Below are 15210 nucleotides of genomic sequence, written 5' to 3'. Positions count from 1 at the left end.
GGCAGACTTGGGCACTAATAACTGCCTAAATTGGAACGTAATGGCTGTACAGTAACATGCTATACATGATGTCAGAGCTCTGGCTCTGTGCTTAACAGCGCTGTATGGGTTTTGACTGACAGCCATTCTGAACTTGAGCACCGTGCGACAAGAAGTGGGCCCATCCCTTCCGGTAATTGGGCAACTTTTGCCAAAATAATTATGTCTGAGTTAGGGAAATGCTGTAAATTAAGATTACTCAATGTATTTTGAAAGATGAGACGTTGAGGATTATAATAAATACCGCTTTGATGTCATACAAACACCCTGTGAGTCCAAATGTGCACTTCACATTCCATATCATAAAACTCATGTCATATACAGTGTCAATGTTATGATCACTATGTTTGATGTATAGGTACAAGATGACATGGCGTCATACCCTGGGTTGTTCTAAACAGAATGAGCCTATGTTTGTCTATTGTGGAGAACATTTTCCACAGACCACGCATCTGAATGCACTCATGACTCCTTTCTATGTGCACCAAAATTACCATCCGTTTCTCTGAATTGCCTTTTGAAAGCAATAGCAAGCTTTCAAATCATGCCCACCCAGATTGTGATTTATAATGGACCATTTTGGATTGCGTAAACAACAACAGTAATTGTGTAAAGGCGGGGATGCAGGGCTGTGTTCCAAATAAAACAACTACCAGTGTGCTGCTCTAGTTCCTCAACAGCACAGCTAGGAGAGCTCAAACAAGCACCTTATAGTTGAAGACTCTTTGAGTCATAAAAGTGCATTGAAATGACTTAGGAACTGTGCACACTTTGGAGAGGTGTGTGGCCACTTGGAGACACCAGTTAGTCCTCTCACTCAAACCCTTTAAATGTTTTTGTTGTATGTTTCTCCTACCCCACATTTAATATTAAGCTCCTGAATGTATCCAGAGTATTTTCTGATTTTGTTATCAACAAATGCAGCGAAAACAACAGTAAATGTAAAATCCACATAAAATCAACAGTGTAATGTTTGGATTCAGTCTTGTGTCAGGTAAACTGTTGTGTACTCACCTTTGGTCTAATCATTTCCCCATTATCTTTAAACTGTTCCCTTTTAATTACTACCATGGTTACGCATGTGCTTTTCATATTTCTTCTGTAAGAAGCATTTGACTGTATCCCTATCCATATAGGCCAATTTCCACAAGTGTAAAGGGTTACTGTAAATAATGTGAACTTAATGTTGCATTGGGGCATATTTATCTCAGCTGAGGCAGCCCTCTTGTCCCTGAGTCAGTGGCTTTCAATGGAACTGTGTGCGAGTATCAGAATGGCAGAGTTTCTCCTATACTCTGGCCAGCTCTGTGTCCTTTAAGAGTCCTGATACACAGCCTAGTCAAGTCTGCAGCACACACACAGTCACCCACGATATGCACGCACGAACACGCAAACTAGAAAACCTCACACATGCACACACACACACAGTGCACATAAACACTGGTTTAACCACATGATTTCACGTTATCACGTTGTCACATTAAATTAACATTTTAGCAGACGCTCTTATTCAGAGCAATTAGGGTTAAGTGCCTTGCTCAAGGGCATATCAGATTTTTCACCTAGTCAGCTCGGGGATTTAAACCAGCGACCTTTCAGTTACTGGCCCAACGCTCTTAACCGCTAGGATACGCTAACTCAAAGCCCACATGTACATCTGGGATGTGAATCATGCAGGAACAGATAATACATAATAAATACCCAGTTTCTTCTTGCCTCCCTCCTGTACTTGGATCCTCTCCAGCTCAGCCAGGCAGGGGGGCTCTGAGGGGGAAAGACACCAACGCTTCAGTACATCACTCCAATACACATACACACACTAATGCACACGTGCGCATGCACGCACGCACACACACACACACACACACACACAAATACATTGGGTTGAGCTTTTATTGGTAAGTCTTTTGCTAAACTCTGAAGCTCTGAAATCATCTGGCCAAATCGTAGAAAATTCAGATAGGCATAGAAAATCTGTCAAACATTCACACAAATCTCCCATTGAAATGATACATGATTTATATGCCACTTCACATTCTTCCCTCTGTAGGGTATGCAGTGGATTTGGACTAGAGACAGAGGCTGTACCCAAAATGGCACCCTATCCCCTATATAGCACACTACTTTCATGGGCTCTGGCCAAAAGTAGTGCACTATATAGGGCATATGGTGCTATTTGGGACGCAGGTAGTGGCTCCAGCCATGGGTCCAATGGTAAACACAGGCCTTGTCTAGTTTCTGGCCGGCTGCTTGGCTGACAGACACAATCTGTGAGAGCTGTGGGAGGACCATCCTGGCAACAAGCTACAGTGATGTTGTTACTGCACCACGGTGGCCATTCCCCCACCACTGGGCAACTAAAAACAACTAGGGGGAAGACATACTGTGATAGACCGTGAGAGGGGAGAGAGGGGATAGAGGAGAGAGAGGAGAGAGGAGAGGACATAGAGGTTGTTATACCTAGTGAACTCTGAGTGCCTGGTCATATGGAAAAAACACACGAACGGACACACGCACCCCACCCCCCATTTTCACAAACAATATCCCCCATATTCACACTCTCTCCAGAAACAGAGTTACCAGGCAACGGTGCAGACCTTGTCGCCTCACTCTCACAAACACACACACACACACACACACACAGACACACCCCTTTCCCCAAAGTATACTCACTCTCTCTCCAGAAGCAGAGGCACCACTCGGCCGTAGACACCTTCCCGTCCCTGTAGGAGTCACAGGAGTTGAAGAAGGATCGGATGCAGACCTCATACTTGTCCAAGTTAATGGCTGCCAGCTCGGCCTGGTCCAGATACAGATCACTGTTGGTGTCCAGATTAGAGAACATCCAGCCTAAAGAGTCCTTACAGCTAGCCACCACACTCCTGTCCAGGACTACAGACAGAGAGAGAGATACACACATATTACAGAGAGATACACACAGAGACACAAGCACGCACACAAGCTGGCAAGCACACACATGTTCAGACACACACGCACATGCAAGCACACACACACACACACACACACACACACACACACAGTGAAAAGGGGAGGAGGAATTAGTTATAACAGACAGATCAAATATTCATAACAGTGGTAGAGGTCAGGATTACAGTAACTCCAAATATCATTAGATTTGAAAATAAATGAGAATATACACAATGTTGCATCTGACATGTTGCTGGCCCTATTTAACTGTTCCCTGATGCAGTGCTGGCCCTATTTAACTCTTATGTGATGCAGAGCTGGCCCTATTAGACTCTTACCTGATGCAGTGCTGGCCCTATTTAACTGTTCCCTGATGCAGTGCTGGCCCTATTTAACTCTTACATGATGCAGTGCTGGCCCTATTTAACTGTTCCCTGATGCAGTGCTGGCCCTATTTAACTCTTACCTGATGCAGTGCTGGCCCTATTTAACTGTTCCCTGATGCAGTGCTGGCCCTATTTAACTCTTACCTGACGCAGTGCTGGCCCTATTTAACTCTTATGTGATGCAGTGCTGGCCCTATTTAACTCTTATGTGATGCAGTGCTGGCCCTATTAGACTCTTACCTGATGCAGTGCTGGCCCTATTTAACTGTTCCCTGATGCAGTGCTGGCCCTATTTAACTCTTACCTGATGCAGTGCTGGCCCTATTTAACTGTTCCCTGATGCAGTGCTGGCCCTATTTAACTCTTACCTGATGCAGTGCTGGCCCTATTTAACTGTTCCCTGATGCAGTGCTGGTTCTATTTAACTCTTACCTGATGCAGTGCTGGACCTATTTAACTCTTATGTGATGTAGTGCTGGCCCTATACTAACTCTACTTTACTTTATTGAGACAGTTATGAAATGACAGATAAGGTGGGATAACCAGATTAAAGGGTTGAAGCTGTGTTTGAACCACGACCTGCAGTGGGGAGAGGAGTATACTGCTAAATCACAGGCTCTGAACCTGTACCATCTATCTCTTACCTGATCCAGAGTTAGCCCCTGCTGTGTTGCTGGCTCCAGTCTTGCTGTTGTTGTTCAGCTTAGCGTTGCCCTGCAGCAGCTGGAACCAATCCCTCAGCCTGTCCCCCAGATCAGACAGGTCCTGCCCTGTACAACTCTCTATGGGGGAGAGAGGGAGAGATAGAGTGGGGGGGGGAATTATTGTATAGCATTGCAGTTTTGTGTGTGTGCGTGCGTGTGCGTGCGTGTGCGTGTGTGTGTGTGTGTGTGTGTGTGTGTACTCACCATGCTTGACCTCTGTCTCTGTGGTTGGACAAGGACAAAGACCTGAACACTTCATAGTCAACTCCTTCCCTGTGAGACACGCCTGCTGCTCCAGTTTACACTGCAACACACACACACACACACACACACACACGCACACACCTCTTATCAGGCTATGTTTCTCTGTGTTTTGTGTTTATTATCAGTGAATTACAACACGGCTGTTGTGTTCTTGTTTCTCTTGGATCTAGAGCTTGTACATAATGCTTCAGATACAGTAAGAGGTTTTCAAAATGTGGACAGCCTCCAGAGATATTCAGATTATAGGTTAACAGTGTGGACAACCTCCAGAGATATACAGATATAGTTAGAGGTTAACAGTTTGGACAACCTCCAGAGATATACATATATAGTTAGAGGTTAACAGTGTGGACAGCCTCCAGAGATATACAGATATAGTTAGAGGTTAACAGTGTGGACAGCCTCCAGAGATATACAGATATAGTTAGAGGTTAACAGTGTGGACAGCCTCCAGAGATATACAGATATAGTTAGAGGTTAACAGTGTGGACAGCCTCCATAGATATACAACCCAAAGACAAAGGGCTGTGATAAATAGCCTCAGAGGAACAGAGGGTTGTTGTGGTGACGCATATCTCCCATGTGTTTCTATAGATTTATGCTTTGTCTGTCTCTGACCTTGTTGAGAATGATATGTTGAATAGGAAAAGGGAAATTAAATGACTAAGCTCGATTAATCTAAAGGCTAATTTGAGAGAAATATTTGAAAATTGTGACTTGTCACTATGTGTGTGTGTATGTGTTGCTGTACCTGTGAGGCGTAGTTGTGTCCGTCAGAGCCACACACAGGACCAGAGGAGGAGATGGGACAGGGCTGACATCCTCCTTCAGGAGACCTCAGGGCGGGCTGCTTCAGTCTACAGAGCGCACATGCAAACACACACACACACACACGCACGCACACACACACAGAGTAGTTGAGCAGGCTGCTTTACTTAGGACACAGAGGACAAAGAGGTTCTATAATGCTTCCAATGGCTTGGTGGCTACAATAATGTATACTGAACAAAAATATAAATGCAACATACAACAATTTCAACGATTTTACTGAGTTACAGTTCATAGAAGGAAATCAGTCAACTGAAATAAATTCATTAGGCCCTAATCTATGGATTTCATATGACTGGGCAGGGCCGCAGCCATGGGTGGGCCTGGGAGGGCATAGGCACACCCACTTAGGAGTCAGGCCCAGCCAATCAAAATGAGTTTTTCCCCACAAAAGGGCTTCATTACAGACAGAAATACTCCTCAGTTTCATCAGCTGTCCGGGTTGCTGGTCTCAGACGATCCCGTAGGTGAAGAAGCCGGATGTAGAGGTCCCGGGCTGGCGTGGTTACACATGGTCTGCGGTTGTGAGGCCAGTTGGACGTACTGCCAAATTCTCTAAAACGACGTTGGATGCGGCTTATGACAATTAACATTAAATTCTCTGGCAACAGCTCTGGTGGACATTCCTGCAGTCAGCATGCCAATTGCACACTCCCTCAAAACTTGAGACATCTGTGGCGTTGTGTGACAAAACTGCACATTTTAGCGTGGCCTTTATTGTCCCCAGCACAAGGTGCACGTGTAATGATCATGCTGTTTAATCAGCTTCTTGATATTCCACACCTGTCAGATGGATGGATTATCTTGGCAAAGGAGAAATGCTCACTAACAGGGATATAAACACATTTCTGCAAAGAATTTGAGAGAAATACGCTTTTTGTGCATGTGGAACATTTTATTTCAGCTCATGAAACATGGGACCAACACTATAAATGTAGCGTGTATATTTTTGTTCAGTGTATTTTCCACTTGCAACATTACAGTGAAATGTGTTGCATACATCAGTTTGGCTTCGAATTCTATCTCATAATAAATCTACATATTTATATGTGTCACGATCGTTGAGAGACGGGTCAGACCAAGGTGCAGCGTGAAAAGCATACATGTTTATTAACTCAATAAACATACAACCAAAACAAGAAACAACGTAACATGAAGTCCTCCGGCTATACACATACAAGCCTACACGGAACAAGATCCCACAATACACAGTAAGCAATGGGCTACCTAAGTATCCCCAATCAGAGACAATGAGCGACAGCTGCCTCTGATTGGGAATCATACCCGGCCAGACATAGAAATAGAATCACTAGAACATCAACATAGAATATACAACATAGATTTCCCACACCCTGACTCAACAAACAAGAGTTCCATACGTCAGCGCGTGACAATATGATATTTTGTGAAAGCTTGTGTTAGGATAATGTAGTTTGATGGAAGTTTTCTACCTGGTAACACATCCACAGACATGTCCTGAGGATCCATCCATAGGATGCTATCACAACAACCACAGGGTGTTTACAGAGCTAGCAACGTACAGTAACTGTACCAGTACACCTAGAGGTGCTTAATCATCTGTCTACAGCACAGGAGGTTGGTGGCACCTTAATTGGGGAGGACGGGCTTGTGGTAATGGCTGGAACGTCACTCCGTTCCAGCCATTATTATGAGTCATCCTCCCCTCAGCAGCCTCCTGTGGTCTACAACACAGCAGTGTCATTAAACATCAAGCTGTAATGAGGGAGAGATTTATTAAGAAAACACACTTTACTGTTAGGGCACTAACCATAGAAGTAGAATTTCATTCACTAACCTTAGAATTACCATTGACTGGGGTATGATACCAATCGCTAGTCCTTGGAGGCCACAGTGTGTGTGTGTGTGTGTGCGTGCGTTTGTATGTGATGGTGTGCGCATGAGTGCTTACATGAGTATGTGTGCACGCATGTGTTTAGTGTGTGTGGTGAGTGTGTGTTCACGCATCTATCTCTGAGTGCATGTGAAGTCAGAATCGCCAACCATCTTGCCTGGGGGCTACACACACTCACCTGTGCTCGAGCTTCTTGCGGTTGACACACACAGCCCTCTGGTATCCCTGGGCGATACACACCTTGTTTCGGCTACACTTCACCTTCTGACAGGGGTCCTTGGTGGTGTCAACATCTGTGGAAAGACAAGGAGATTCCATTTCCATCACTATTCACACGGCCGTAACACATCTGGACAAGAGGAACACCTATGTGAGAATGCTGTTCATTGACTTCAGTTCAGCATTCAACACTATTGTTCCCTCAAAGCTCGACACCAAGCTCAGAGCCCTGGGTCTGGACACCACCCTCAGCAACTAGATCCTGGACTTCCTGACGGGCACACTCTTAGAAAAAAGGGTTCCAAAAGGGTTCTGGGCTGTCCCCATAGGATAACCCTTTTTGGTTCCAGGTAGAAGTCTTTTTAGGTTCCATGTAGAACCCTCTGTGGAAAGGGTTATACATGGAACCCAAAAGGGTTCTACCTGGAACCAAAAGGGTTCTACCTGGAACCAAAAGGGTTTATTCAAAGGGTTCTCCTATGGAGACAGCCGAAGAACCCTTTTTGGTTCTAGACTGCGTGGCTTTGCACGACACCAACTCCATCAAGTTTGCTGACGACACCACGGTTGTAGGCCTAATAACCAACAACGACGAGTCAGCCTATAGGGAGGAGGTAAGTGAACTGGCATTGTGGTGTCATGACAACAACCTCTCCCTCAATGTCAGCAAAACAAAGGAGTTGTTCACTTCAGGAAGCAGAGGAGGGAACATGCCCCGATCCACATCAACGGGACTGCAGTGGAGAGAGTCACAAGTTTTATGTTCCTCTGCACCCACATCACGAGGACTTGTCATGGACCAACAACACCACCACTCTTGTCAAGAGGGCGCAACAACGTCTCTACTTCCTAAGGCGGCTGAAGAAATGTGGCATTTTGCCCAGGGTCCTCTCCAAATACTACCGCTGCACCATCGAGAGAGTCCTGACCGGTTGCATCACGGCCTGGTACAGGAATTGCTCCGTCCAAGACCACAAGGCCCTCCAGCAGGGGGTGAAATCGGCCCAGTACATCACTGGGACCGTGATCCCACCCACCCAGGACATTTACTCAAAAAAGTGCCAGAGGAAGGCCGCAGCATCATTAAGGGCCGCACACATGACACACAAGGTATTTCTGTTTTTAAATGTTTAATACATTTGCAAACATTTCTAAAAACCTGTTTTCACTTTGTCATTATGGGGTATCATGTGGAGATTGATGAGGGAAACGTAACAAAATGTGGAAAAAGTCAAGGGGTCTGAATACTTTCCGAATGCATTGTACCTAAACCTAAAAACCTAAACCTAAATTACTCATACAAAATACATTGGCAAGACTAGCCACCACCTCTAATTACCTGGTTCCATCTGCACCTTTGTTTAAGAAACTCAATATCTTGTCTATTTACGACATTAATGTACGCCAATTATACACTTTCATCTACAAATACTCATACCTCCCAGACAGTTTACCTAAACCCTTCAATGGATTCTTCCAGGTTAATTCTGAAATACATCTATATAACACAAGACACTGCGATAAACTTTACCCTCCCCACTGCCACACCTCACATAGTCAATTCTCTATCAGATACAGAGGTCCCATACTCTGGAATTCTTATCTTCACATTGCCAAAACCTCATCATCCCTCAATAACTTCAAGCGAAGACTGAGGGTCAGTCAGCCTGATGAACCAAGCTACCCAATAATCCCCTCCATGTAACTCTCACACTCACACACATAATCAAACATGTTTTTTCTTGTATACTGAGTATATCATGTACAATTATAATGAATATGCTTTGTTTAACTGATTGAACCAAGGTTTTGTTTTTGTACTTATATTTATGGTGTGGTTTTCATATCCGCCCTTTTGAGCTTCCAAACTCACCTGCACAATGTTTTTACCATTTGTTTTTATCTGCACTGTTTTGTCTTTCACTTCTTTTCTTTGGTGCGAATAAATAAAACCTAAAAACCTAAACGTTCCACCGTACAGCCTTTCACATGTACATCACTACTCAGTAGTTAGCCAGACAATAAGCATTTCAATGTCAGATTGTGGTAGTGTGCAGTTTTACATGTCTGATGTTTGAGTATTTAGCTAAACAATAAGCATTGCCAGTAAGATGTTGGTAGTCTAAACTGTTGACTGTGAGTTTTACCTGTGTGTATGAGGTGTGTGTGGCCCAGGTGTGAAGGTCCAGGCAGCCTTGTAAATAATAATGTGTTCTTAATTGAAATGCCAGGTTAAATAAAGGTGTACATGATGGAGGTTAAAGTGTGTGGTAAGAGATACAGAAAGAAACAAACAATGATAATGAACAATTAAAAGCAACTTTATTAACACTCAACTCAAAATTTAGCTACAATCTAAAATAAAAATGGAAAGTAAAAAGTATATAAAAAGTATTAGTGTACAACTTTGGGAGTATAAATACACTCCACTACTGAAGTTCTTCTGCAAACAGTCTTTAAACACAATTTCTAGCGCATCTCTTGCTGAATTAATAGCCTTTTTGGAACATCTCTTGGAGGCAGTATTAGGTCAACCTAACCTTCTGTAAGATGGCTTCCAACATTCTCCATCAATATCCTTGTTGTTTAGGCTTATTAATACACACCATGAAATGGATAGTAAAACTTGGTTAAAAAGTATTTCTCTGTTGATACACTACATGACCAAAAGTATGTGGACACCTGCTAGTCGAACATCTCATTCCAAAATGATGGGCACTGCCAGCCGATGCTTGGCATTGCGTATGGTGATCTTAGGCTTGTGTGCGGCTGCTCGGCCTTGGAAACCCATTGAATTAAGCTCTTCGGAGAAGGGCGCCTGACAAAGGAGTTATAGCTGGAGTATTGTTAGATATAGATGAGGAGTACCTTATTCAGAAAATCCCAAGAATGGTCAGTGCACGTCGCCTAACCCGTATGGTAAATGGAAGGAAAGAGAAAAGCCTATCGATATTGATGATTGAGGAGACTACCTGAACATGTGAAGCTTGGATATGTGAGGTATGCGGCGAGAGCATTTCTGCACAAACCATTACAGTGTGGGAATTGTAAAAGATATGGTCATGTGTCAAATGTTTGCAGACGGGAGAAGTATGGTATTGAAGAATCTGTGAATGGAAAATGTTGCAACTGCCCTGTTAGGGTGAAAGAGGTCAAGGTGTCAAGGATCAGGGTTGTACAGCAGATCTCCTATGTGGAGGCGGTGAAGCGAGTCGAAGGGGCAAGAAGCCACAGTGTTGAAGAATATATGGCGGTGGATGCATTGCAACCAGTTGCTAATGTTTAAAGTCAGTCAAGTGTTCTGGATACACTCCTTGTAAAGGTGAATTTCGTAGCATTTATAGTCACAGTGATTAATTGTACAGCACAAGTGTCTAAGAAGTTGGACATCATATCTGCAGCCGATACGTTTTTTGGGCTCCAAGACTTTGCGGCAGAAGCATGGCAAGGACTACCGTCGCTAGGAAATGTTCTTCTGAGCCTGTGTAGGGACCTGATTAGAGTTTGTAATTTTACAGAAAAGCAGGTTGATTTTGTTCAGTTAATTTCATTTTTGATAGTTTGTATGATATTTTACTTATTTTTTACACACATTATTTCCTTTTTGGGATCCTTATTATCCACCCGCAAATCCAATTGTTGCAAATGCCTTTATACCATAGAAGAAGAAAAACCTGCAGACACTAGGCCCTTCATAGAATGAGTTTGACACCCCTGGTTCAGAGCATCTGCTCGTTGAGGTAAATAAATGGCCATCAAACAGTGCCTATTACAGCACCCCTCTGCTCCCAGGTGAAGGGGCAGGACTCTCTCAATGTGGGCGTGTTCTTTTTTTCTTATTATTTAATGTCTAATGGTGGAACGCAAACAAGCTTTTTACTGTAGGTGCATTACCACATAACAATGTTCAAACAGAGGTTGTGTTGCATTGAGCATGTGGCTAAAGTTAACACCTAGGGTTGTATCAGATGCATGGGGAGGGAACCACACAATAAGGTAAAGACAGGAAGATCTATAGGAGGAGGGAGGTTTTTTCTTCATGAGTAAGGTATATTGATTTCCTACTATTCCCTCTGCTATTTGTGGACAAACTGGTTTCAATTTCTGAGATGTCTACACCAGTGGAGGCTGGTGGGAGGAGCTATAGGAGGATGGTCTCATTGTAATGGCTGGAATTGAATAAATGGAACGGTATCTAACACATCAAACATATGGAAACCATGTTTGATTCCATTCCATTTCAATGAGCCCATCCTCCAGCCTCCACGACCGTCCTTGAACATGTAAATAGAATCGTTGACAATCTGATACCTACAAAAGACAGAGCTGGCATCACATTAACATTAATTTTGTAGATTGACATAACGACCTGGTTTGGTAAACAATGCAGCTATGTACACGTCTGATGGTGGAGAAGTAGGCCAAACATCATCTTGTAAGATGGCGGTAGTCCAAAACTATAGAATGTGTTTTACTTGTGTATGAGGAGAATTTGTGCACATGAAGCTATGAGATAAAATAAACAAAAAGGAATGAACACAAACATCTTTATAAACCCAAAACATATCTACACTCTATGATTAATCAATGGATGATATGTTCACAGCCTGATGTAGAATGGTCTTTTTAGAGCATATCTGGCCATATGAAATACACTCCTCCTCAGGGCAAGGAGCCAGACGCAGTCTCATTTCCTCAGACATGATACCCGACCAGGAACACAGTCATCAATGGTAGCAGGAAAACATCCTTACAAGCTATAATGGGTTTCCTGAGACATTAAACACTTCTTCAGGTCCAGACGTTTTCAATTATATGACCTCTCAGGTCTAGCTGAAGGACTTTTAAGGCGCTCGCTCAATGGGTGTGTTCCAGGCAGTGAGGTCGTGTTGCTCTTGTTTTCTGACGTGTCAATTTGCATTACACAGCTGATTCAAATTATCAAAGTTTGATGATGAGTTGGTTATTTGAATCAGCTGTGTAGTGCTAGGGCAAAAACCAAAATGTGCACCGGGGGGGCCAGGATCGAGTTTGGCAAACCCTGTTCTAGATGGATCTTTGTAGACAATCTAGAATGGTCTTTCTTCTACCTGTTTTGCCGTGAGGAGAAGCAACTTCATATCCACGCCCTCACCAGCACCTTAAGCTAGAAGTAGTCAGCCTGAAACGTGCCCACTGGCTTGTGACTGAACACAGCTGAACCTCATGGATAAATTAAAGGTGTGGCTGGTTCCTCAATCAGCCACCACACTTATCAGCTGCTGGTGTCCCTCACTCAGAGGAGAGGAGTGAGAGAGTAGGGATGCAACATTTTGGAATGTTCAGATATAAATATGCAGGTTGACGTTTATTGGGATGAGTCTTGTCCTGGAGGCAGAACTGAGCGATTTCCTCTAGATGGGCCAGCTGAAAAGTCAAAATTGGTTGTATTGTAAAATAAATAATAATGAAAACAAAACAAAATGTGGGTCTTAATTTAAGGTTAGGGTTAGGCATTAGAGTTAACAGTGTGGATAGGGTTAGGTTAAAAATCAGATTTTATGACTGTGGCTGTGCCAGCTAATGACCACTCTGCAGAGCTGCCTCCAGAACAAGATTCATGAAGAAAAACACAAACCAGCTATAAATATGGTACGTAGAACAAACATGCATCTCCGATATGTAGAATAAGGAATCACCTGATGGAGCTGGCAACACATTTTATAAGTCAATGTAAATACATCCTTAGCTTTATTGGGGAAAAGGCAATGCGATTATCAGTGCTAGGCTAAAGAGCCTGCGTGCCTAGTTACTAGCTAGCATCCCTCCCTCATCCCATCTATCACAGTGAGGTAGCTAATGGCTAATGCTATAGGCTGTGTCAGCACCAAACACACACTCACGTCACTACTCTCTGCAGATTCCTAACAGGCCCGCCAAGCCTGAACCGGATAACACACACTCTCCCTCCCCCCACTTCTATACACCCACGCTATCCATCAATACATTACTGCAGGCAACTGTGTCCTTACAACACACTCCCACTGAGTGCTTTATCAATTAGCAGGACATAAATTCCTTGACATTATTATTCATTCTCAATCTCAAGCATTCTCATGACAGAATCTCTTTTCTCTGTTCTCATTCCTTCTCTTCTATTTCAAATCAGCTCTTATGGCACAATTGGAGCAGATGTTGTGATGCACAGAGACATACTGTATTCACATGTATAGTCATCTTATACGGTATCTATGCCTTCGGTGACAGGTAGGATGAAGAAGACTAAATCAGTAATACAGAGATCATCAGCGGATTATCATAGCAAACCCACAGATATCAGATTTGAAAATCAAATCCCAAAACAATACACCCCCATTCGTCAGCCACGGGCCTGTTGTGCGCACGCACACACACACACGACAGTGCCAAAGAAGAGTCATGGTAATGATCCAGCCTGATCATCACCCTATCAGTCTGTCATCAACTGGTCTTTCTCCAATTGTCAGCTACACACTCTGTTGCTGGCATTGATTGTGTATCTATCTCTCTGTCCCTCAAACCTCCCTCGTATTATTTAGCTCTGTCTCTCCCTCTCTTCTCTCTCTCTCTCTCGCTCTGTCTCTCTCTCTCTCTCTCTCTCTCTCTCTCTCTCTCTCTCTCTCTCTCTCTCTCTCTCTATTCTATTACCTCCCCCGCTCTCCCTCCCCCTCTCTCTCTCTCTTTCCCCCTGTTCCTCTCTCCTCCAGGCTGGTTTGATGCTTCGACCCACAGCTAATTCACACTAATGCATCAGCAGAATCAGAACAGAGCAGGCTGCCTTCCAACTTGGCCCTTAAGCGAGAGAGCGGGAAAGAGAGAAGGAAAAAAGAAAGGTAAATCTATGTCTGACTCGTGCCTATGCCCTACAGTCGACTGCATAACCGTCTGTTGACTTCTTTAGAGGATTTAACCTCCGCTAAAGAAATACGAAAATAAATGCAAATAGAAAATACATAATTCACGTTTATAGAAAACATTGTAAATAAATCTTGTTGGTATAGCAGCAGCCACAATACTGCCGCTGAAAGGCTTGGAGTTGCGTTGTGTGTTGTATTATAGCATAAGGTGGTTAGCCCAGTGTTAACAGGCTTCCATGGATTAAAGAATTGCCTGTAACACAATGATGATGTCTCCATAGCAACAGGCTCTGTGTGCTGCGGTCTGATGGGGGTCTAGTTTCTGGACTGACTGTAACACTTTTCACAGTCTTTGCGATATGTTGCCTGAAAAAATAACTGGGCAATGTTTATATGGTCCGCTTATACAGCCAAAGTTTTACCACATTCTTGTTGGCATTCGTCTTTTATAATCCCAGTCCGTATTAGATAGAACGCCTGCCTGTGGGGAAAACAACCTGTGGTAACCTAGGTTACACCACATTGCCTCACAACAAAAACTTGACCCTTTTTCAAACTCAACTTGTTGTCTGCTTATTTTAGTCAATTACAAAACTACATTTAAGAAAAGTACATGTGGTCCCGTGTAGCTCAGTTGGTAGAGCATGGCGTTTGCAATGCCAGGGTTGTGGGTTCGTTTCCCACGGGGGGCCAGTATGAAAAATGTATGCACTCACTAACTGTAAGTCGCTCTGGATAAGAGCGTCTGCTAAATGACTGAAATGTAAAAAATGTATGTCTAAAGATAACTTTTAAACATTGCCTGCTCCAGAGCATTCTCATTACTAGAAAAATTTAATATTGTAGGGCTTCCCTCAATGCCCCTTTTCATGACGGTGCTAGCAGCCACGTAAGTGAGTGAGTGAGTGCTAGCTAGCTACCAACCGGAACATTAAGTAAGCTAGCCAAGACCAACAACAACCAAATGGACTATACAGCTACAAGTAGTGAGTGGAGTTACAAATGGACTATAGTAAACAAGTTAAATGTTTTACCTGTGATTAAATGTTTTCCACACACATACAGTGGGGAGAACAAGTATTTGATACACTGCC

The 15210-nt window shown here is 43.5% G+C and overlaps 1 protein-coding gene across 3 annotated transcripts in view; it reads right to left on the bottom strand.

Moving 5' to 3' along the window:
• LOC121553695 (testican-2) overlaps nt 1-15210 on the bottom strand; it is a 68893-nt gene that overhangs the window by 10285 nt on the left and 43398 nt on the right. For all 3 annotated transcript variants that reach the window (XM_041867009.2, XM_041867011.2, XM_041867012.2), the window contains 6 exons: nt 7201-7315; nt 5073-5178; nt 4262-4361; nt 3998-4135; nt 2713-2931; nt 1741-1803 (listed from right to left, as the gene is read on the bottom strand). In XM_041867009.2, the coding sequence (XP_041722943.1) occupies nt 1741-1803; nt 2713-2931; nt 3998-4135; nt 4262-4361; nt 5073-5178; nt 7201-7315 (741 nt within the window). The remainder of the gene's footprint in view (nt 1-1740; nt 1804-2712; nt 2932-3997; nt 4136-4261; nt 4362-5072; nt 5179-7200; nt 7316-15210) is intronic.

Source organism: Coregonus clupeaformis, chromosome 37 (assembly GCF_020615455.1).
Source record: "Coregonus clupeaformis isolate EN_2021a chromosome 37, ASM2061545v1, whole genome shotgun sequence".
Classification (NCBI taxonomy): domain Eukaryota; kingdom Metazoa; phylum Chordata; class Actinopteri; order Salmoniformes; family Salmonidae; genus Coregonus; species Coregonus clupeaformis.
This window is presented reverse-complemented; position numbering and strand designations above follow the sequence as displayed.